The 24,044-nt window shown below is 48.1% G+C and overlaps 1 protein-coding gene across 2 annotated transcripts in view; it reads left to right on the plus strand.

Moving 5' to 3' along the window:
- Window positions 1,434-24,044, plus strand: part of CYP3A22 (cytochrome P450, subfamily IIIA, polypeptide 22) — a 47,924-nt gene continuing 25,313 nt past the window's right edge. Inside the window, exons 1-5 of one of the 2 annotated variants that reach the window (XM_021085547.1) lie at window positions 1,434-1,523; window positions 10,856-11,187; window positions 15,173-15,266; window positions 17,981-18,033; window positions 21,029-21,128. In XM_021085547.1, the coding sequence (XP_020941206.1) occupies window positions 11,117-11,187; window positions 15,173-15,266; window positions 17,981-18,033; window positions 21,029-21,128 (318 nt within the window). In that variant the 5' untranslated portion in view covers window positions 1,434-1,523; window positions 10,856-11,116. 2 annotated transcript variants of the gene reach the window in all.

The following is a 24,044-nucleotide window of genomic DNA, read 5'->3' on the forward strand; positions in this document are numbered from 1 at the left end:
AGGACTTTTGTGTTGAAGTCCATGAGTGAGACTGGCCTGCACTCTTCCTTTCTGGTCCTGTCCTTTGTCTGATTTGGATCAAGTTGATACTGTCTTCATAGAATGAGCTGGGTATGCCCCCTTCTTTTCCAGTTATCTGGATTGTTTTTTATGTGATGCTTCAGAATCTCGGCTTCAGCTCCATGGTCACATCCTCTGAGAAGGTTGCCAAGGGTGCTGCCTCCTGGCAGTTATGCCCCTGTGTAACCCCCTCATTGGTGAGGCTGGACAGGTGCCTTGCTTCTACTGAATAAATGTAGTGAAAGAGATGGGATGCCACTTCTGAGATGAGGTGATAAAAGCCTGTGGCTTCCACCTTGGGCGCCCTCTCTCGCCCACTCACTCTGAGGGAAGCCAGCTGCCATGTTGGGAGCTGCCCTGAGGAGAGACCCAGGTGGCAGAGATCTGAGGGGGGCTCCTGGCCCACAGCCAGCAGGGAACGGAACCCACGAGCTTGTGAGGAAGTGAATCCTGCCACACCACCTAAGAGGACTTGGAGGTGGATCCTCCCCCAGGTGAGATTTTGGATGGGATGTAGCCCAGCCCGACAGCAGCACTGTAACCTCCTGAGAGAGCTTGAGCCAGAGGTGCCAGCTAAGCCTCACCTGGACTCCTAACCCAAGGACTGTGCTGTAAAAATGTTCGTTGTTTCCAGCTGTTCTATTTTGGGAGAATGTGTTAGACAGCATCAAGAACTAGTGCACCTTTCTTGGTGTCTGTTCCAGCCCCAACTTCAGGGACCAGCTTTTCATGGATTCCAGCTTAATTGGTGTAGGTGAAGCCTGCCTGTGCCTGTCAACTTAGCAAATCATGTATGATAGAGAAGTTTTAGAGAATTACTGCCCTGCTGGTGAAAGGATGAAAATGCAACCTGACTCTCCCAGAACCCAGGAAGTTAATAAGAAGCTCTAAATGCCCTCGAATTCCAGACCCTGTTCCCTATAGGTAAAAGATCATACTTTTTGCTGTTTTAGGGCTTGCTTTCTGTTCTGTACAAAACTATGTGGAAGGGGAAAAACAGGCCCCTGAGTATGTGCCTCTATGCTTGAAACTTCTTGAAACTGCTCCTAACTGCTTGTTTGGCTTCTGTAAAGCTGCTTGCATAAGATAAACAGAGGAGAAGTTAATCGCCTAACCGACCCCAGTAAGATCGGGTGTGCCACAAAATGTTGAAAATCCTGATAAATATATCTTGGTGACAATATGTCTCCCCCACCCAGGGACAGGCACAAACATGTAACTCCAGAACAACTTAAAATTAATTGGTCCACAAAGCGCGGGCTCTCAAAGTTTTGAATTGACTGGTTTGTGATATTTTAAAATGATTAGTTTGTAAAAGCGCGGGCTTTGTTGTGAACCCCATAAAAGCTGTCCCGACTCCACACTCGGGGCCGCAGTCCTCTACCCCTGCGTGGCGTACGACTGTGGGCCCCAGCGCGCTCGGAATAAAAATCCTCTTGCTGTTTGCATCAAGACCGCTTCTCGTGAGTGATTTGGGGTGTCGCCTCTTCCGAGTCCGGACGAGAGGGATTTTCACTCGACTGGCCTTTCACTGGCAGAACCTCTGCCCAAAGGGAGAAGGAAATCATTGGATAGCTTCTTCCTCTTTCTTTCCCTTGGCTGGGCTGTCCTGGATGCAGTGGTCATATGGCCTCTCAGAAGATGGCCTCTGTTGATCAAACAGTTGGTTGCTTTTAATAGCAAGTATTGGCCAGGTTGGTTAAGGGACCTGGTATAGATGATCCTGCCTTTCATGCTTTGTTTCTGTTTCTCTCTACTTTTGCTCCCCTGGGGGCAAATTCCCGATAAAAGAGTATCACAGAAGCCTGTGTCTCAGGCTCTCCTTTCTTAGGAAAACAGGCTAAGACATACTTGTTCCTTGAAGGTTACTGAATACGCTGGATGCAATGTTTTTCTTGTGGGAAGATTTTGACTGCCATTTAATTTTTTAAAGGAGTTTTTGCGCTATTTAGCTTTCTATTTATTCTTTGGTTAGTTCTAGTCAATTGTGTTTTGTTAGGAACGAGCCTCTTGCGTCTAGTATTTCAACTAATTTTTTAAAACAATTCTTGGCAATAACTAAATTAGAAGGCCTGATTTCTTCAGTTTAAGACTTCACCCCGGAGTTTCCATTGTGGCTCAGTGGAAACGAATCTGACTAGTATCCATGAGGACTTGGGTTCCACCCCGGCTTTGCTCAGTGGGTTAAGGATCCAGCGTTGCCGTGAGCTGTGGTGTAGGTTGTAGATGCGGCTCGGATTTGGTGTTTCTGTGCCTCTGGCATAGGCTGGCGGCAACACCTCCGATCGGACCCCTAGCCTGGGAACCTCCATATGCCGTGGGTGCAGCCCTAAAAAGACAAAAAAGATCAAAGACATAAAAAAAATAAAGACTTCACCCCACAAATTTCAGACATTCAGGTGGGGCCAGGCCTGCCTATGTTTGAAAGCTCCCCACGTACATGGACCGTAATGAGCATCCCCGTCTCACGTGTTTCTACCGGAGACGTGTGAGCGAGCACAAGGGCAACGCATCCCACCGCCTGCATGCGGAGGCCCTGGGTGAGGGCTGCGGGGACGCCCTGGCTGACTCCAGAGGAAGCCTCGGATTTTGCCAGATGGAAAATGAATGCGGCCCATTCTAGGTGGAAGACACAGGGAGACACAGACGTGTCTCGTCTGGGGGCTTGGGGAGGGGCAGATGACCTCACTTCCTTAAAACATTGTGTCCATGCTGGAAGTGACCTGGGGAGACGGAAGAAGCCAGGGAGGGCCACATGCACAAGGGTCTTTTCTTTTTTTATTTTAAAAAAATCCATTTAATTTTTAAAATGATTTTAAAAAATTGAGTTATGCTTAACCATACAGTGCTGTATTAGTCAGGTGTCCAACATAATGATTCCATGTTTCATATTATGATTTCATCACCTTGATAAGACTGGAAAGCCTCAGTTACCAAAGGCGTTCCAGTATTACTGACTTTATTCCCTGTGTGTACATTGCATCCCTTCGACTTATTTATTTTATATCTAAAAGTTTGTGCCTCTTAATCCCCTTCACCTATTTTGTCTGTCCCTCAACCCTCCTCCCCTCTGACAGCCACTAGTTTGTTCTCTGTGTCTATGAATCTGTTTCTGTTACTGTTTTGTTTTGTTTTTTGGACTCCACGAATAAGTGAAATCATATGGTATTGTCTTTCTCTGTCTGGTTTATTTCACTTAGCAGAATATCCCCAGGTCAACATTAAAAAACGCAAATAACCCAGTTAAAAAATGGGCAGGAGTTCCCGTCGTGGTGCAGTGGAAACGAATCTGACTAGGAACTATGAGGATGTGGGTTCGATCCCTGGCCTCACTCAGTGGGTTAAGGATCTGGTGTTGCCATGAGCTGTGGTGTAGGTCGCAGAGGCGGCTTGGATCTGGCATTGCTCTGGCTCTGTTGTAGGCTGGCGGTAACAGCTCCAATTAGACCCCTAGTCTGGGAACCTCCATATGCCACAGGTGCAGCCCTAAAAGAAAAAAAAAAAAAATGCAAAGACCTGAATAGGTATCTTCTCAAAAAAAGACATATGAGAATTCCTGTTGTGGCTCAGTGATATCGAAAATGACTAGTATCCATGAGGCTGGGGGTTCAATCCCTGTCCTCACTCAGTGGGTTAAGGATCTGGCATTGCCACAAGCTGTGGTGTAGGTTGTAGACACGGCTCAGATCTGGCCTTGCTATGGCTGTGTTGTAGACCAGCAGCTGCAACTCTGATTTGACCCCTAGCCTGGGAACTTCTATATGCAGCAGTTGTGGTCCTTAAAATTAGAAAATAAAAAAGAGAGATATACAGATGGCCAACAGACCCATGAAAAGTTGCTCAACATCACCAGTCATCAGAGAAATGAAAATCAAAACCACAATGAGATACCACGTCACACGTGTCGAAATGACTATTATCAAAAAGATAAGAACCAGTGAATGTTGGGGATGATATGGAAAAAGGGAATGCTCCTGCACTCTTGCTGGGAACGTAAACCGGTAGAACCAGAATAGCAAATAGCATGGAGACACCTCCAAAAACTAAGAACTACCACACAACCCAGCAAGTCTACTTCTGGGCATTTATCCCAAGAAAATGAGGAGGATAATTTGAAAGAACATATACCCCTATGCTCATTGCAGCACAATTTACAACAGCCAAGATTAGAAGCAACTTGAGTCGCTTCAGTACAACGAGGGTCTTGAGTGGCTTTCCTGAGACCTTTGGGTTTAACCCTGTAGATGATGGGAGTGGTTGGAGCGATTTGAGCAACAGAGGCATGTTCCAAGACTCATCTTTCACCAGGCCCTGTCTGGTGGCAGAGTAGGAAATTGCCCAGGCGAGGCCAGCGTAGGGTCAAGGCCAAACGCATTAGGAGGTTCCTGCCACAGTGAGGAGGAGCCACCAACACTGCCTCTCTTTTGCAACATAACCTGTGATGCTCATGTTTTCCTTCATCTTACTCCTCCTGTTTCGTTAATTCCCTTCCTTGTGGTCTTCTGAAATTTGCCTCCCATCCTCTGATTCCTCTTTCGCTCCTTGGTTTCATCACCTTCTATTTCCTGCTTTCTTGGAAACCCAAATGATTCTGAACTGTTTTCAGATCCCTTCTCTGCTGACACCACAAGTTCATGAATACATAACATTCAGTAATGGGTAGAAGGATATGTTCCCCCCCCCCATTTTTTTGGTGGCCACAAATGGCTCTGTAGCCTTTACAGCAACCGTGGAAGCACAGTGGAGGGTGTGGACGGAAATGCTTATCAAATGTGAGGCTGACACAATCTGTCAAGTTATTTCAGGAGGCTCCTTGGAATCCAAGCAAGCGTATCACTCACAGGATTTATTTATTTATTTATTTATTTATTTATTTTTTAATTTAATTTAATTTTTTTGTCTTTTTGTCTTTTGTTGTTGCTATTTCTTGGGCCGCTCCCGCGGCATGTGGAGGTTCCCAGGCTAGGGGTCGAATTGGAGCTGTAGCCACCGGCCTACACCAGAGCCACAGCAACGCGGGATCCGAGCCGCGTCTGCAACCTACACCACAGCTCACGGCAACGCCGGATCGTTAACCCACTGAGCAAGGGCAGGGACCGAACCCGCAACCTCATGGTTCCTAGTCGGATTCGTTAACCACTGCGCCACGACGGGAACTCCCACTCACAGGATTTAGAATCACAAGATCTAGCTCCAAGCCCTCCCTTCGTGGCTTACTTGCTTGGAGAAGCAAGCACCCTGAGCTTCTGTTTTCTTGCCTGTAAAGTGGGCATTAAGTAATTCCAGCACTGGCTCATCTCCCAGAACGAGGATCAGTTAAGAGAGACACGAGAGGCCTTTAGAAGGCGTACAGTGCAGTAGGGAGAGATGTTAGCGGTTAGTTTATCAAGAAAGGGCGACTCTGGGCTGGAGCAGAAAGTGAGGGGCCCTGAGGAAGTCTCCCTCCTCCTCTTCCCTTTGAAGAGGAAGGCTGCTTCAGGGCACGGGGTGGGGCTTGTGCCTGGCGGGGTATGTGAGGGCCAGAAAAACATCCCCTTGCCTCACCTTGGTCCTCACTGACAGGTGCGCTGGGGGCCCTAGCCTCGTCTGTGTTAGGGTCAGAGCGCTGGCCACAACCCTCTCAGAAGACCTGGCTTCTGGTGCTAATCCCCCCACAAATTCGTGGGCAGGGATGGGCCCGGTTAGCATTGAGCCTTGGGGCTCTAAACCTAGATGATCTAAGTTTGAATCCCAGCTCTGCTAGGGACTGACTGGTGGTGAGTCCTCGGAGGGTCCCCTAACCATCCTGTGCCCAGTTTGTTGTTCATCTCTGAAAAAGGGATCATATAACCACACCTGTCTCGTGGGGTCGTTGCGGGGGTTGAATCAGTTAATGTGGGCCAAGTGCTCACAACAAGAAATAGTAGGTCTCCTTGCTTGAGGTCAGGTCTTGGTGTGTGTGTGTGTGTGTGTGTGTGTGTGTGTGTGTGTGTGTGTGTGTGTGTGTGTGCCGTCCCAGTAGAGACACCGCTCTAGAATTGAGTGCTCAGGACCTATGCAGGTGGTTGTCTTCTCCCAGAGCTACCTGATTCCTTCTTGGCCTCAGGAACTCTTGGATTCTGGTTGGGCTGGGGGACTTGGGGATTTTTTTTTTTTTTTTTTTTGTCTTTTTAGGGCTGCACCTGCGGCATATGGAGGTTCCCAGGCTAGGGGTATAATTGGAGCTGCAGCCGCCAATGGATCCTAGCCGCATCTGCGAGCTACACCACAGCTCATGGTTATGCCGGATCCCCAACCCACTGGGCGAGGTCTGGGATGGAACCCGAGTCCTCTTGGATGCTAGTCAGATTTGTTTCTGCTGAGCCACGACGGGAAGTCCGACTTGGGGATCTTGAATGCCCTGTAAGGGGAGGAGAATAAAGGAGGGAGGGAGAGACACAGAGGTGGAGAGAGGCAGGCAGTGAAGGGGACTGTGGTTGGGATAAGGTCGTCTTAGGTCAATTCTGGTCAGTTTCCCTCTCGGACAGGTGAGGAAACAGACCCCAGGACGCCCAGGGTCACACATTCCACCGCATCCATCCTGCTGATTCAAGGAGAACAGAGTTTAAGGAAAGAAAGGGAGGTCAGCTGCGCCAGTTGGACGGGAGCTCAAGAAGGAGGGGTCTTTTATCTCATAGCACACACCCCAGTCATTACTCAGGAGTTATTGGTATGGTGATTTGTTTAGTGCCTCTCTCCTGTTTGCCTTCGTAAGGGCCAGGATCCGACTCTTGTATTCATGACTGGCACGTGGCCTAAACGCAGTGGGCGTAGATCCCAGCCAACACACAATGACATTGGGGCGAGAGGCTACCTCCTCCAAGGCCAGGAGACAAATGTCCACAGACCTGCCACTTACCTCAGGACACCCCCTCCAACCTCAGCGCCTGGCCACCCAAATTTTGATACTACCTCGTTACCCTAAAAAGGAAGGATCAAATTTTGCCCTACTGAGAAAAAGGGGCTTGAGAGCTGAGGTCCAGACACACAATTTTTTTTTGATCTTTTGTCTTTTGAGGGCCACACCCATGGCATATGGAGGTTCCCAGGCTAGGGGGCTAATCAGAGCTACAGCTGCCAGCTTACGCCAGAGCCACCGCAACACCAGACCCAAGCCGCATCTGCGACCTACACCACAGCTCACGGCAACGCGGGATCCTTAACCCACTGAGCGAGACCAGGGATTGAACCCGCAACCTCATGGTTCCTAGTCAGATTCATTTCCGCTGTGCCACGATGGAAACTCCCAGACACACAATCTTGCTTTCATTGCCCACTCCTGAGAGTGACCCTTGGAAATTGAATCTAACAACTCACTCCTGGTCAACACTGCCTCCTTGTACCCTAAGCAGTTCCCTTGGCCAGTGGAAGTCAGAGCAGGCTTTCCAGAAGAGGAGCTACCTCTAAAAAGGCAGGAACAGGGAGTTCCCATCATGGCTCAGTGGTAACGAACCCGACTAGGATCCATGAGGATGAGGGTTCGATCCTTGGCCTCGCTCAGTGGGTTAAGGATCTGGTGTTGCTGTGAGCTGTGGTGTAGGTCACAGATGTGGCTCAGATCCCACGGCTCAGATCTGTCATTACCGTGGCTGTGGTGTAGGCCGGCACCTGTAGCTCCAATTTGACCCCTAGCCTGGGAACTTCCATAGGCTGCAGGTGCAGCCCTAAAAAAAAAAAAAAAAAGACAGGAATAGCAGCCTGCTGGTGGCTCTTGCATGACTGAGTCCCTGATAGCCTGTTGCCCTACAGGGATATCTGAGCCTAATGCCACCCTAGGTGTTATCTGAGAAAGATAAGCCTTTTCCACTGTGTTCTCAGACCCGTGTAATTAGTTTGCCTTGGCTGTGCTACAGTTGCCTGTTTGTCTGTCTCTTTATCCCCACTAATGCCTGGGCCGTAGTCGTACCTGCAGCCTAAGCATCTAGAGCAGAGCTTGGGTACCTGATGCGTCCATTAGCGCCCAAAAGAGTAGATGAGAGACACGGGGTCTGGGGGTGCCCTCAGGCCCACACGGCCCCCTTCACAGTCCTGATATGTCAGACTTTCCATGGTCGGTGTTCCCAGCTGCGGAATGAAGGGGCGCAAAGCCCATGCCTTCTGTTATTTCCCCTTGCAGAGCAGGGCCATTTATGCTGCTTAGAACACGGTCCTGGCTACGTTATGGTTCCAAGCGACAACCACCCTGTTGCCATTGGGTTCGACTCCAACTCGCTAGACCTGCCCTGTGGCGAGCAGGCTGATGAGGCTCCGTGGGAAAGTCATCGATGCCGAGCGCGTGCTTTGAAGGATGATGAAAGCATATACTTTCCACGAGGGTTTTGTTTCCAAGAAGAAGAAGAAGAAGAAAGGCTGTGGGTTTCGTTGAGTGAATTAAGGTGTCAGTAGTTATCAGATGACACCCTGATCTTTGCGTGTTGGATGTATTTTGTGTTCGTCTCAGTCAGGAATGTAGTGTTCTGGGGATCCAGGCGGGAGGTCCCGGGCAGGGGGAGCCATGGAGATAGAAACCAGATTTTTTTTTTTTTTCCGCTGCACCCCTGGCATGCAGAAATTCCAGGGCCAGGGATCAAGCCTGTGTCACAGCTGCAACCTGAGCCACAGTGGTGACAATGCAGGCTCCTTCACCTGCTGGGCCGCTGAGGAAACTTCAGAAACCAGAATTTTAACCCATTCGCTAGTGCAGCCTTGTTTCCCAAAGTGACCCTTTCTCGTGAAATGGCACATGTTGAATGCTGGCGTATCAGAACAGCAGCAGACTTACCAATGCTCCCTATTGGCATCTTTATAACACGTTTTGATCAGCAGCTGTTGGGAAGCCATTTACGCTTTACCGAGCCTCAGTTTCTCTTCTGTAAACTGGGGGTAGTAGCATAACCCTGTTTATAGGTACCCAGAGGAGGCACCCAAAGGGGGCAGAAACATCAAAATTCCAGGACTTCGTTTCCTACTTTTTCTGGGGATCATCTTTAGCTTCCTATCCCTGTCTTTGTGGGTTTTTCAACCTTGCAGCCCCGTCTCTCCTCGTTACTTCTCTGTAGGGCTCCATTTCCCTAGGGGTGTGTCCCACACTGGGCCTGGCTCTGTGTCTCACTCCCTCCACGGGAGGCTGCTCCCAAGGGAGGGGACTGTAGAGCTTATAGCCCGAAGCCCAGCACAGGACCTGCACCTGCGGGTCACCCACTTGGCCTTGAATCACTGCACAGATGAACAGATGTAGTCATGCATTTCCCTTATCAGGGACAGCTATGGCTTTTAGCTCCTGGAGAAAGTCTGAACCAAGAGATGGCAAATGATGATGACAGAAATTTCATGCTGCATGACACACTCCCAAGAAAATCAAAGAGGGCAAGTGACAGAGTCGGAACTCACTGCATGTTACCAATGAGCCATCCACCCACACAGGCCAGTGATGGGCAGCCCTGGGGACTTTCAGGCCAGAGGGAGAGAAAGAGTTAGCAGGAGAGTAGTATCGCTTTCTGCAGAAGGACTGAAAGTGAGAAAGGTGAAGAGAGAAGAAGGTACACAAACAGCTTAAATGTGTTATATTTCTGGTGAGTTTTAAGAACCTTTGAGGTTTTGTTTTTCACATAATCCATGGTTTCTCAGCCAAGAAGATACAGGGCATGGTTCAGGGTGCTGATAATGAGCCGATGTAATTTCTCAATGTTTAACCCTCATATCTCTCTCATCAGGAATTCAGCGGCGTGGGGGTGGGGCTCACAGGTGACATCAACTGCTACTATAGGCCTCTGCCTTATCAGCACCTCGTTACCCAATAAAAAATTCCTCACTTGCCAAAAAGCAGGAGGCCATCTGCTCTGACCCTGCCCCCCCTTTTCTCCGTAGAAAAACCTTCTGTGTACGTTTTGGAGTCCTGTGTGCTGTATGAACCATGTCACTGGTGGATAAGGAGAGAGGTGTCCACTTGGCCATTGGGCTGCCTTCCTCTTTTCAGTCTCCTTATACTCACTGATCTTGGATTGTGACTTTTCCAGGGAGAGGGGGCCATTTTTTGGTCTAGAATCTAACTTGCTAACTATTGCAGGACCCTCTGAGGGGTCAGCCTGAATTGCTACCCTTGGTGCAGCCATCACCATCTCCTCCACGTCCTGCCTCTCCCTCGGGGGCCTCCTGTCTACAGAATCCTGATGGATCGTCCTGACTGTGTAGAGAAAGTGGCCGAGGCCAAGCCAGGACCTCTTGTTGTATGAACAGCCCAGGAAGATGGCGTGGTCACTAAAGAGCCATAAGAAAAGGGGCCCCGCGGACTTACCCCATCAACACAAGTCCACCAACCTTTCTGGATGCCCACTCTGTAGAAAGCCCTGTGCTGGGCACCAGGGCAATAACTGTGACTAATACCCAGGCTGTGCCCAAGCTCTCCATCTGGTGAGGGGATGGAGGTGAGGAAACCAGCAGTGGTGCTGGAGGCAATGGACTTGTGTGCAGGGGACAGAAGACCCAGTGCAGGAAATGGTTCTCTCGGGTCAAGGAGGTTGGTTAGGAAGGACTCTGAACTCAGAAGGTTCTGTCAGAGCTGGGATTTGAAGGATAAGTAGGAACCTTATGGGGGTAACAAGGGCATTGCTGGGCAGAGGGAACCACAGGGGTAAAGATTTGTAGACCTAGCTCGTCTGAAAGATTTCAGGTATTTTGGACTTTATTTCTGTCAGTCATGGAGACAGGGCTGTTTAGGAAATTTAAGGTCAATGGCTTTATTTAAGTTTCGGTAACCTCATTGATGATATTGATTTGGTTGTTTATTGAATTCCTACAGAATATGAACTCTGGGGAGGACTAACTGGAGTGTCCATGAAGCTTTGCCAGCTCTCAAGGCAGGAGGGGCTCCAGCAGGTGGAGCACAGGGGGCTCTTCCATTGGCTGCAGCTCCAGCCCCACCTCCTTTCCCAGCACTTAAACCTCCAGCCCCAGTGACTCTCCAGTGGGCAGCAAGGGGACCTCTGCACTCTCAGAGGCAAAGAGCAGCACACACGGCTGAAGGGACGCTCAGAGGAGGGAACCCCAGAGGACGGTGGCCATGGACCTGATCCCAAGCTTTTCTGTGGAAACCTGGCTGCTTCTGGCTACCAGCCTGGTGCTCCTCTATCTGTGAGTAGCGGTCCAGGCTCATCTCCTCTGTAACCTTGGACTTGGTTACAGAGCAAATCTGCTCCCCTTTCCCTTCGCCATTTGAAGATCTAGGCAAGTGGAGGGGTAGCTGCTGAAGCTTTGGATGCTACAAAGACAAAGGGGTCCCCACTGATCTTAGCCAGGTCTGTCGAAGGGGTAACACCACCACCACCTCCACTCCATTCCTGCTACTGCAGTTAGAAGTGTTTGGCGATGTTATTTGCTCTTGGGGATGACCTTCTGATTGACTTTCGGTTTGCATGGACCTAGACTAACCAACCAGAATCCAGTAAAGCAGATTGAAAACAACTGGCCCCTGCGCCGTGGGGTACCCCCCCACTTTCCCACACCTGGGGATCCTGAGCAGGAAGAAGTAACCTAACTTGGGTTTTCGTTTCCTTTCAGCCTCTGGTTTCTGTATCTGCTGCAAGAGACCTGTAGAAAGATTGGCCCCTGTGTCACTCGTGGGTTCCTGCTCCCTCCCCTCCTTTCCCGGGGGTCACTTACATAAGGTGCCTGGTCCCCCAGACTTTGCGGAGGGCTGGAGACTCGCCCCTCTTGTCACACTCAGCCCTCTCCTGGCACTCTCTTTCTAAGACTCAGTCCCTCTGCCCTGCACTGTGCAGAACGTCTGCTCCAGAATGAGGAACCTTTAGCTCTGGGGAGACGTGGCAGAGACCTTGATGTCCTATTCGTTTCTCTCACCTTTCCCTCCGTCTCCGGAAGAGTTAGCGTCCGTGTATACACTTATTTCCCCTGTACTATGAAGTCTGCTAAGGCACAAGCCCCCCGTCCAATGTGGGTTCAAAGTGTTTTTTCTCTTTAAGTACAGCGCAGCAGGATGAATCTAAACCATCCAGCGGGAGAATCTCTTTCCATGGTGGGATTCCTGGTACCATGGCACTGGTCAGGAGAGGACTTACGTTCCAGTGGGTAGACATACCCCCTCCAAATCACATTGGACCTCAATTTCACTGTCACTGAGTATAGGAAATCATGATGATATGGACATGGTTAATATCAACCGTGTAGTTCCTTGAAAAAAAATACTAAGAGTTCAAGGTATTGCAGCAACCTTGATGATAGTGTAAAATTAATGGTTTAATTTCATTCTATTTAGTACCAGATTTCAAAAGTTGATATCAGTATTTCCAGCTCCTTTTTTTTTTTTTTTTTTTTTTTTTTTTTTTTTTGCTTTTTAGGGCTGCACCCATGGCACATGGATGCTCCCAGGCTAGGGGTCCAATCAGAGCTACAGCTGCCAGCCTACACCACAGCCACAGCAACACAGGATCTGAGCTGTGTCTGTGACCTACACCACAGCTCACGGCAATGCCAGATCCTTAGCCCACTGAGCGAGGCCAGGGATCAAACCTTGGAGTTCCTAGTCATATTTGTTTCTGCTGTGCCAGATGGGAACTCCAGCATTTTTTTTTCCCCTGAATGATGAAAGAGGGGTGTATTCAGAAGATGCAAAGGTATGTAAAAATAAATTCACCATTTAGGATAATGTCTGGAATATGAATCTATTGTACAGATATATACTTCTATGATATATATATTAAAATATACCTGCCAGCAGTTTATTTTAGTCTTCGGTGCAGGCGAGTAAGCGTGCCTGGGGGCCAGTGATGATGGGGAGGCATCCAGGGAGGGTCAGGATGGAGGCGAGAATATTCCTCATTCCTCAGAGCAGACCTCCCAGAGATGCTCATCTCACCTGGTCCCACAGGTCAGCAGGGTTGGCATCTCACCTGCTTGAAGCCTGACGATGGCAACATCCTCGAAGTCACACTGTGTGGTCTGGCACTGAGGCTGGAACGAGATGGTGTCAGCAGGCAAACACCACCATAGCCGCTGGTGCAGCCAAGAGTCAGTGGCTGCAGGCAGTGCTCTCCTGACGTCGACACGGTGTGAACACAATAAGAATGATTGGCTTTATGGTTGGGCCCTTCCTTTGTACTCAAAGCAGCTTTACTCTACCAAAAAATAGGAAGCTGGAAAAGGAACCCAAGAATTCAGCCAGCCCACCCTCGGCCTTGAAAGGAACCATGTGACTTTAGACATCAGACCAGATCTTTCCTTGGGGCCAGTTTTCTGTTACATTTGCTCAGTTGCTTGGCAAATTGCCCAGCCCCTCCCTCCCCCCTTTTTTGGTCAGTTGATGCCCACACCTCCACCAGCTGTTCTGGAGGAAAGGCAGAAACACCCAGCTGCGGTTGGCCAAGGTTCTTCTGTGGGCCCTTCCAACACCCGTCCTTCCATGTGATGTTGGGGTTTCTTTGATCATTTAAGATTGCTGTATTTTTCGTATGGAAAGTCTGAACCTGTACTACCTTAAAGACTAACCTCCAAAGAAGAAGAGCCAGGGTCCTAACCCAGCATTCTGGAACATTTTATGTCATAACACTGCTTCTTTCGGTATCCACAGGCTAATAATACCTGAAGTTTGGGGGGGGGGCATATCTTTTAGCTGAAATCACCTGTAGGGATATTGAGCCTTTATACAGAGCATCCCTTTCAGCCGTGCCGCCCTAATTGGCATCCACAGAGTTGGCCTTGGAGGATTAGCAGCTTCATGGCTGAAATGGTTTCTTCAGCCTCTCTTCTCCACTCTCATCTCCGAGTAACATCAGAGGGAGCAGGCTTGCAAAGATCCAGAACCTCGAATTGTGCGACATGGCACCCATAATACATGCAGGATGACCTGCAAGCCCTCGAGTCGTGGGAAGCAGCAGCCCTAATGGATTTTTGACATAGGTGACAACAGAGGCAGTACACTAATTGCTTTATGACTGATAAAGTTGAAAAAAAAAATGAGTGCGCCTGGTCTGTGCGTAGCAGGTGAATATCATGGGTTAGAGGGCCAGACGCCATGCAGGGGGAATGGTCTAGAAATGGATCCTTTTTTTTTTTTTTTTTTTTTTGTCTTTTGTCTTTTTGCTTCTGTTGTTGTTGTTGCTATTTCTTGGGCCGCTCCTTCGGCATATGGAGGTTCCCAGGCTAGGGGTTGAATCGGAGCTGTAGCCACCGGGCTACACCAGAGCCACAGCAACGCGGGATCCGAGCCGCGTCTGCAACCTACACCACAGCTCACGGCAACGCCAGATCGTTAACCCACTGAGCAAGGGCAGGGACCGAACCCGCAAACTCATGGTTCCTAGTCGGATTCGTTAACCACTGCGCCACGACGGGAACTCCTAGAAATGGATCCTTTCATCATGGGTTCCTTTGTACAGTTTCATTCAGGGAACATAGGGGCACTCACCCTTCTCTGCAGCTCACGTCAACCAAATTGCCTGAGGACAGAGACTCGGGTGTAGCTGAAAGGTGCTCACATTTCTGCAGCGACAGCAGAAGTCTTAAACACAGTTTTCATTCTGCAGATAAGAACCCTGTGGTTGCTCCAAGGCCTGCTTATGAAGGTAGAGTTAGAAAGAATCAGATCCTAAAAGGAGGGCAGGTCACAGAGGGAAGGAAAAGCAGAAAAGTCTCCAAACAAACTGTAAGAACAATGTCATGGGAGACTCTCAGTTATTGAGTGGATGCAGTTAACCAAACTCTTATGTTCTGGACAGAAAAAAAAAAAGTTTCCCCTGTGTACCTAGAATGAGAATTTCCCAATCTCATTGGAAAAGTCAACCTAATAAATAAGAGTGAAGTTTTTGGAGGAATTACAGCCTGAACCTCTCAGGAGCACTCACACTGGGAACATCTATCAAGTCCTCACTCTAGGACTGGGGTCCTGAAGACTTCAGCTGCTTTTAGCTAATCATCATTCTTTTTGGGTCTCGCAGTGGTGGTGAGAAAGGAGATGACGAGTGAATGTAATTATTGCTTTTGGAGCTGCTGTCATTATTTATCACCTACGCACGTCTCCCCAGTTTGACGGTGGCAAGTTCTGAGTCCCCCAGCCCCTATTCCACAGTCCTGTGACCCGGTTTTCTTTTTTTTTGCTTTATAGATATGGGACCTATTCACACGGACTTTTTAAGAAGCTGGGGATTCCCGGGCCGAAACCTCTGCCTTATTTTGGAAGTGTTCTAGAATACCGTAAGGTGTGTGTTGTCTTTCGCGTCTCATGGTTGCCAGTCCCAGCTGAGTTCCACGGTAATACTGCCCCATCCCAGGAGGAAGATCTGAGGTTTCACCGTTTCTAGAAAGAGCATCATAGGCCCTACTTAGCACACGGCCACATTTGCCCCATGGCTCCATTGTCAGCTGTCAGGGGCCCCAGGCAGACAGCCCAGCTCTCTGGCCAATTCAGCCCAAGACCTGAAGTTCCAGTTTGTAAGCACTGAGGAAGATCTTCTTTCTGCCAGACGCAGATTCGCAGGAAGGCACCACCTGACTTGTTATTAGGAGAGAAGCATGAAGGGAGGGCCTGGTCACGGCTCATCCAGTGGTGCCCAAGAGTCAGACTTTCTGGGTCACAGCATGAGCTCCGGGTGTGCTTATTTTTTTCTTCCTCCCTTATTGCTTGAAGGATTCAGTTTCTAGGGCAGCCCAAATATTCACTCTTGGGTAATTTGCACATGCCTTGCTCATGCTCAAGACCTGCTGACCCCTGCAGTTTTTCCCACCTTCTACTCCGCCTCTTGCTACCCATCACATCTTTTGGGATTTGAGATATGGAACAAGGGCTTTCTGCATTACTGCTGTGCCTTCAAAGGAGAAACCCCGTGGATAAGTTTGAGCAGGAGTGTGAGAGTGTAACGAAAATGGGGGTTGTTTACTTACTTCAGGTATTTAACCGCTAAATGAGGTTGTTTTTTTTTAACAAGGCAGAATCATACCGAATTACTAGAAAGAAATAATTTAACAAAATTAATTAAAATTTAACTCAACAGAATGTACTAGGTGACACATGGACTACGAATTTTGGCAGAGCCTTTGTGGTTAATCCAGCTCCGATGCCTCGCCCAGGGCCTGGCCCCCGAACTGAAGGTCATGAGCCATGTCCAGATGTCCAGGGACAGAGCCTTGGTGCAGGCTGCTTTCTGGCTCGGATTTCCTTTCCTACAGTCTTGAGGCTTGTTTCTCAGATCCTGATTCTCCCTCTGAGGTCCTCCTTGTGTCATTACTGCCTGAGAACTCCCTGAACTTTTTTCCCACCGAAAAGTACTACTTGTCCCCTTTCCCAGATGAACATCTTAGTAGATGCACCCCAAGACCCCACATTTCTGGGACCTTCGTGTGTATAGTTAAACCATCAAATATCACAGCAGAAACTTAGCAATGGGAAGATTTTTTTTTTTTTTAAGTTACAGGAGTGACAATTCAGGGCAAGTGTTTTAATCCACACTGTCCTTGGTGGAGCTGTGGCGTCTCCCCATCTTTTCTGTGTTGAGCTGGAAAACTAGAAATCAAGTCCACTTTGTCACCCATTCGTCACTCAGTTTCTCACTCAATATATGTGCCTTAGACTTTTAAAATCTGCTAGACTAAAAAGTTAATTCGTAATTCTGCTGGAAATCTAGAGATGGCCAATGATGAAAAGGTTGCTTAATTAGTAGTTCAAAGAGTGTTGGGGCTAATCCTGCTTTTCCCCAGCTTCAGTTTTCTTACATGTCCATGGAAGATCAGAGCACTGTGGGATTTTAGAGACAACACATGCTCAGCAAAAGCATGTGATAAGATAAGGACTTACTTAATATTCACTGACAAGGGTAAGTGTTTAGTATCCACAATACTCTGAGAAAATTCAAGAGTGATTTTATTAAAGGTTTTTTTAGGAGTTCCCATCGTGGCTCAGTGGTTAAGGAATCTGACTAGGAACCATGACGTTGCGGGTTCGATCCCTGGCCTTGCTCAGTGGGTTAAGGATTCAACGTTGCTGTGAGCTATGGTGTAGGTAGCAGACGTGGCTTGGATCCCACATTGCTGTGGCTCTGGCTTAGGCCAGTGGCTACAATTCCGATTAGACCCCTAGCCTGGGAACCTCCATATGCTGCTGGAAGCAGCCCTAGAAAAGGCAAAAAGAAAAAAAAAATTTTTTTAGGTTTTAATTTTTTTCTATTATAGTTGATTTATATCATTGTCAATTTCTGCTGTACAGCAAAGTGACTCAGATATATATACTTTTTTTTTTTTTTTGTCTTTGCTAGGGCCGCTCCTGTGGCATATGGAGGTTCCCAGGCTAGGGGTCTAATTGGAGCTGTAGCCACCGGCCTAGGCCAGAGCCACAGCAACTCGAGATCCGAGCCGCATCTGCAGCCTACATCACAGCTCACGGCAACACTGAATCCTTAACCCACTGAGCAAGGCGAGGGATCAAACCCACAACCTCATGGTTCCTAGTCGGATTCATTAACCACTGAGCCACGAGGGAACTCCTATGTGTGTGTGTGTGTGTGTGTGTGTGTGTGTGTATTCTTTGTCTCACATTATTCTCCATCATGTTCCATCCCAAGTGACTAAATACAGTTCCCTGTGCTGTACAGCAGGACCTCATTGCTTATCCACTCCAAATGCAATAGTTTGCATCTACTAACTCCAAACTCCCAGTCCATCCCACTCCCTCCTCCTTCCTCTCACAACCACAAGTCTGTTCTCCAGGTCCTTGAGTTTATATCTTTTCTGTAGAAAGGTTCATTTGTGCAAGAGTGATTTCAAACTATCCGTTTTAAATATCTCCTCTGTTTGCTCTCCTTTTCCCTAAGACGTCTGTGAATAAGAGCTTCCCTCCAATTGCCGGTATTCACTATTTTGTGAATTAGGGATAGAGTTCAATGCCTTTGGATTAATAATCTCATTTTGTTTCTCCTTGCAGGGCATGTGGCATTTTGACAATAAATGTTTTAAAAAGTATGGGAAAATGTGGGGGTGAGTATTCTGGAACCCTCCATTGCTTGGACTTGTTATGGTGAAGCGCCCCTTTGTTGTGTGGAGGACCCTCTCAGCTCAGAGCTCCTGGGAATGAAACTGTCTATTGCAAAGCTTGGGAGGCTTGTTCCACCAGGGACCCCAGATGTCACCAGGTGCCCAGGTCCACAGTCTGAGTCAGGCCTGCAGAGCTGCAGGTTGGCACTCTGCTCCAGACTTGGAGGCCCAGAGACTCCTCGTATCACTTCATGCCCAGTGTTTCCCTAGTTCCCCTGTCTCCATTTCTCCTTCCTTGGGGCACCTGTAATTTCATAAAATGCATAATTCTGGACCCTTCTAATATTTGCTCACAAATTCATGTCATTCCCTCTTTCCCACAAGATTCACATTTAATTGAAAGTAAAAAACTTTATTTAGGAGTTCCTGTTGTGGCTCAGCAGAAGCAAACCCAACTGGGATCCATGAGGATCTGGATTTGGTCCCTGGCCTCGCTCAGTGGGTTAAGGATCCAGCCTTGCCATCGAGCCGTGGTGTAGGTTGCAGACGTGGCTCGGATCTCGTGTTGCTGTGGCTGTGGTGCAGGCCGGCAACTGCAGCTCCGATTTGACCCCTAGTCTAGGAAGTTCCATATGCTGCAGGTGTGACCCTAAAAAGCAACAAATGAACAAACACAAAACCTTTATTTAACTATTGGATTTATTATGTCCTTTTGAAAAGTCTCAGGGTATATACAGGTAAACCAAATGAGAAACCATTTCTGCTTAACTTTTTTTTTTTTTTAAACTTTCTCTGCAAATATGGAGTTTGGTTTACTTTACATTTTAGTTAAGAATTCAGTGGACGTGTGTAGAATTATTGCTTTATCCGATCTATCCCTTTGACCTTGAAGGGATGTGGGATAGTTCTAGCACCGAGTGTTTCCTGGTGGGCGGATGGACTTGAGGATCTTGTAGGGTGGCCGGGATTGACTCTTCCCTTTCCCGAGCTGTCAGAGGTTTGGGGACAACAGGGAGTAGGTGTAACATAGTTCTTTGCTTAAGGCACCTGGGAGAAGGCCCTACCTCTCTATTTTCTCGCATCAAGTCTTGAGAAATCAAGTGTCCCCAAAGGGTAACGTGATTGGGTAGAAAGACACACAGCGCTGGATCCCCACTGGCCCAGCTCCAACTGCCCCTTCAACGTTCAGTTCTTGTGAGCTCTGGGTGGAGTCACTTCTTCGTGGTGGATTCTGTTCTCTCTTTAGAAAATGGTTCTGGTTCTGGGATGTAAATAAGACCCACCTGGGAGGGCTAGTTAACAAGGCAGACTTGGGCCCCGTCCCCAGCCACCCCGGATCCTCTAGATTGGATCTGGATTTTAACTGGGAGTGGAGGAAATACTGTGGCTGAACTCTAATCTTGACTGTAAAGTGATACCCCCCGACCACGATCCCTTCTCCACCCAGGTGTTTTTTCAAAAAACAAAAACAAAAACAAACAAAAAAGAACCCCTGAGAGGAAGAAGGGAATCATTCAAAACTATGGTCCATCAAATGGAGAGCAGATTAACTGCCTCCTCAGTCGCTTCTGTCACTGCTTCTATCATTTAATGCCTCTGAGTTTGGTAGGAGTTCTCTGGTGGCCGAGCAGTTAACGATCTGGCATTGTCACTGCTGTGATTTGGGTCACTGCAGTCCAGTGGGTTTGATCCTTGGCCTGGGAACGTATGCATGCCATAGGTGCAGCCAAGAAAAAAAAAAAAAAAGGCTTTGAGTTTTAGACTAGTTTTTGGAGATTGGCAGCAATAAATGCCATTTTTATATGCGGTTCTCATCCATTTTTATATGTGATCATGAAACCATCACGACTTCCTCTGTGAAGTCACAGAAAGAACAGTTGACTTGTAGGAAATCTTCCACTGTGTTCTAGCGATTGTGAATGATGGACAGTGGGACACAAAACGGCAGAAGACAGTGTAATGAACTTAGAGTCAACCTCGTGCCCGCGGCCCATTGCCATGAAGGGGCATCCTGACAGTCAGGATATCGGGCCAGTTGGGACGTAGCACATATGAAGGGTCAGCTTTGAGTGGTATGAGTGTCAGACGTGGGCCCTCCCTGCTGCTGCAGGAGGCCACCTACATGGAGCCCGAGGCCCACATGGAACTCATGCAAAAGAATACATGTAAGTAATAAAGAAAAAATATTTTATTTTATTGCTTTTTAGGGCTGCACCCGAGGCATATGGAAGTTCCCAGGCTAGGGGTCACATCGGAGCTACAGCTGCCAGCCTACGCCACAGCCACAGCAACTTGGGATCCGAGCTGTGTCTGCGACCTCGACCACAGCTCATGTCAACGCTGGATCCTTAACCCACTGAGCAAGGCCAGGGATTGTACCCGTATCCTCATGGATCCTAGTTAGGTTCATTAACCGCTGAGCCACGAAGGGAACTCCTGAGAAAATATTTTAAAAATGAATTATACATACTCCTCTGATTTATTTTATTCTCTTTTCCTTTTGTTTCAAATTATTCTAACCTTAATGCCACCAAGGATATCTTATTTCTTAAAATATTTCCTAAACAATTTTAAACTAGTTAGCAATTTTTAGAAAACAGGGCAAAACAACCTTTTCTAATCCTGCTCTCACTTGGGGCATATTCCACAGCTTCCACATGCATTTGTCCTGCATTTGCTATATCTTCACAAATGACAGAGTAGATGGCCTCTCTTCAATTATTTTGTAACTTTCAGGTAATTTACCTCCTTCCGTCATTTACTAAGCCAACATCCTTTTTGATAATGAAATATATTAAGTTTCTGAAAGTAGCGGAGAATGGCATAGGAAATACCCACGTGACACCCCCTGGGTGGAACAATGTTCTCGTGGCGTTTCTAACGCTGATGGTAGGAGAGTGGAGTATGAACTGTTAGGAGGAAGGTCTGGACGTCCAGGTGTGGCTCCAGCTGCAGAAACTGGATCATCAAATGTCATCAGCTCTTTTCCACCCAACAGGTTTTATGACGGTAGACAGCCTGTGCTGGCTATGAGAGACCCAGAAATGATCAAAGCAGTGCTTGTGAAAGAATGTTACTCGGCTTTCACAAATCGGCGGGTGAGTTTCCATTTTTCAAGATTTAAAATTTATCTGTTCATCAAATGTCCATTTTGAGATTATTATAAATTTCCAGGGTGTTGTTCAAAGAGGAGAACACAGGGAGGTGCCCTGTCCTGTACCCTCAATCCCCCACGGTAATAGCTTGCATAGAGTCCAGTGCCAATGCAGAAAATTGATGTTGGTAGTATCCACAGAGCTTATTTGTTTATTATGTTATTTGTTTGAAGAGCAAGCTCCCTCCTGAAGAATGAGAGCAGTGGTCTTTTTCTTTTTAGGGTCGCACCTGCGGCATATGGAGGTCCTAGGGGTTGAATCAGAGCTGCAGCCGCTGGCCCGCCCCACAGCCGTAGCGTAGTGGGATCTGAGCCGCATCTGTCACCTACACCACAGCTCACAGCAATGCCGGATCTTTAACCCACTGAGTGAGGCCAGGGATCAAACCCGTGTCCTCATGGATACTAGTCAGGTTCATTACTCCTGAGCCGTGACAGGGACTCCCCACAGAGCTTATTTGGATTTCATCAGTTTTATGTGTGCTCATTGGGGTGTGTGTGTATGTTGCTCTATGAAAATTTATTGTATGTGTAGATGTGTCACTGTTGCCACAATCGAAATACAGAACCATTCCATCTCTCTTAAGACTCTTTCTTACTGTTCTTTTACACTCACCATGTGTAGCTTGTGTTTTTTTTTCTCTTATCAGGGCGTTTAGCAGAGCAAACATTGTTTTCAAAATTTGGATCAGCCAGTTAATCAATTTTTCTTTTTATGGGGTTTGACTCTGTTGTCAAGTCTGAAAACGCTTCCCCTCGCCTGCCCTAGCCTCTGATGGCCACCGTTCTAATTCTACTCCGTCTCTGTTACTATCAGTTTGACTTTTTCTTTTCTTTTTTTGGCTGCATGTGGATGTTCCTGGGCCAGGGATCAAACCTGCATCACAGCAGTGACCCAAGCAACTGCAGTGACAGTGCCAGAGGCACCACAAGGGAACTCTAGTTTGACTTTTCTTCTCTTGCTTCACTTGATGGTATCCTATAAGTCCTGTTGGCTTTTTTCATCTCATTTCATTCATTTTTTTTTGTCCTTCTCCTCTGACTAGGTAATTTCAAATAATTTGTCTTTGAGGTCACAGATTCTTTTTTGACCTGATTGAGTCTGTTATCATAGCACTCTGTTGTTGTTGTTGTTGTTGTTGTTGTTGTTTTAGCTGCACCTGGGGCATGTGGAAGTTCCCAGGCCAGGGACTGAACCCACGCCACAGCTGTGATCTGTGCCAGAGCTGTAGCTTACTACATCCTTAACCCACTGGGCCATAAGGGAACTTCTTCTGTTGCTTTTTCAAAATGAGGAATACAATGCCTGCAACAGAGGGAGTTCCCATTGTGTGGCTCAGCAGTAACGAACCCGACTAATATTCATGAGGAAGCAGGTTCGATCCCTGGCCTTGCTCAGTGGGTTAAGGATCCAGCATTGCCGTGAGCTGTAGTGTAGGTCACAGACAGCAGCTCAGATCCTGAGTGGCTGTGGCTCTGGCGTAGGCCCGCCATTGCAGCTCTGATTGGACCCCTAACTGGGAACCTCCACATGCTGCAGGTGCTGCCCTAAAAAAAGACCAAAAAAAAAAAAAAAAGCCAAGTGTGAAGGACATAATGCAAAAATAAAATAAAATCCATTTTGCCTGAAAAAGTTTCAAATTTTTATATTTAATATCTTTTTTAAAATTAATTTTCCTTGGCGTATAGTTGATGTACAGTATTTTGTTAGTTTCCAGTCCACAGCAATGGGAATCAGTTACACACCTGCTCCTTTTCAAATTCTTTTCTCACGTAGGTCGCAACGGAGTATTGAGTAGATGTCCCTGTGCTCTGCAGTAGGTCCTCCGTACGTAGTCGTGTGTATCTATCCATCCCGACTTCTCATTTTGTTTTCGTAATTTAAAAAACATTTGATAGATTGTTGATGGGTTCTCTGAGCATGTTGAGAACCACGCTTTCCAGGACTTTGTCGGGCAGTTTGTGGCTCTCCACTTCTTTGGGTGAGATGTTGGACCTTTACCGCATTCCTTTGAAAGGGCCACGTTCCCCTGATCCTTTGCAGTGTCTGTGTGTCCGAAGAAGCTGTCACCCCTTCTAGGCTTCGTGGACTCACTTTGGTGAGGAAGACCTTCACTGCAGGTTGGGGCACCAGGGGGTGTGCTGTAGCACTGAGTCTAGCGGTGCAGGGTGCCAAGCGTGTTGGTGTGTGATGGTTCCAGGTCCAGGAGAGCATGGTTGGCTCAGGCCACCACCACCAACTGTAGGTTCTAGGGCGGCTGCAAGGGCTGTTGGGGTCTTCAAGAGCACTTCCAGGTCCTGTGTCAAGGGACCATGACAGGCAGAAGTGGTGGCCAGAGTTGTTGGTAGGCATGGGTTGATGCATGGTCGCTGACTGCAGGCATGTTCCAAGCATGAGATGTGTGGCCAGTGGCTGGGTCTGCGCCAACTGTGGGCATACAAGTAGCTTCGAGTCCTGGGCCATGGGTGTGTTTCATGTGGCTGCAGGGGCTCACCGAGGGCACATGCCTGGCAGTGGGGGCTGGTGATGGAATTGAGGCTGGCTGTGTTCAGGTGTGCGGCTGCAGATGTCCATGGGTAGAGGTGGCATGGCAGTCTAGTGACGGAGTCAGGACTGGCTTTGGGTGCCTGAGCAGCTGTAGGGGCCTGGGATGGTGTTTTGCCCATGCCCAGCCAAAATGCCTGGGACTGGCTGCTGGTGCGGATCCTGGGCATCATGGGTGGCCCTGGCTGGGCAGCTCCAGTGGGGTTGGAGGGCACAGGGCAGGACTCGGGCAATGGAAAATATCCTGGGGTTCTCAGTAGCAAAATCTGCAGGGCGTCCACAACAGCTATGTTGGCACTTGGCTCCCCAGTAGCA

The sequence above is a fragment of the Sus scrofa genome, chromosome 3, assembly GCF_000003025.6.
Source record: "Sus scrofa isolate TJ Tabasco breed Duroc chromosome 3, Sscrofa11.1, whole genome shotgun sequence".
Classification (NCBI taxonomy): Eukaryota; Metazoa; Chordata; class Mammalia; order Artiodactyla; family Suidae; genus Sus; species Sus scrofa.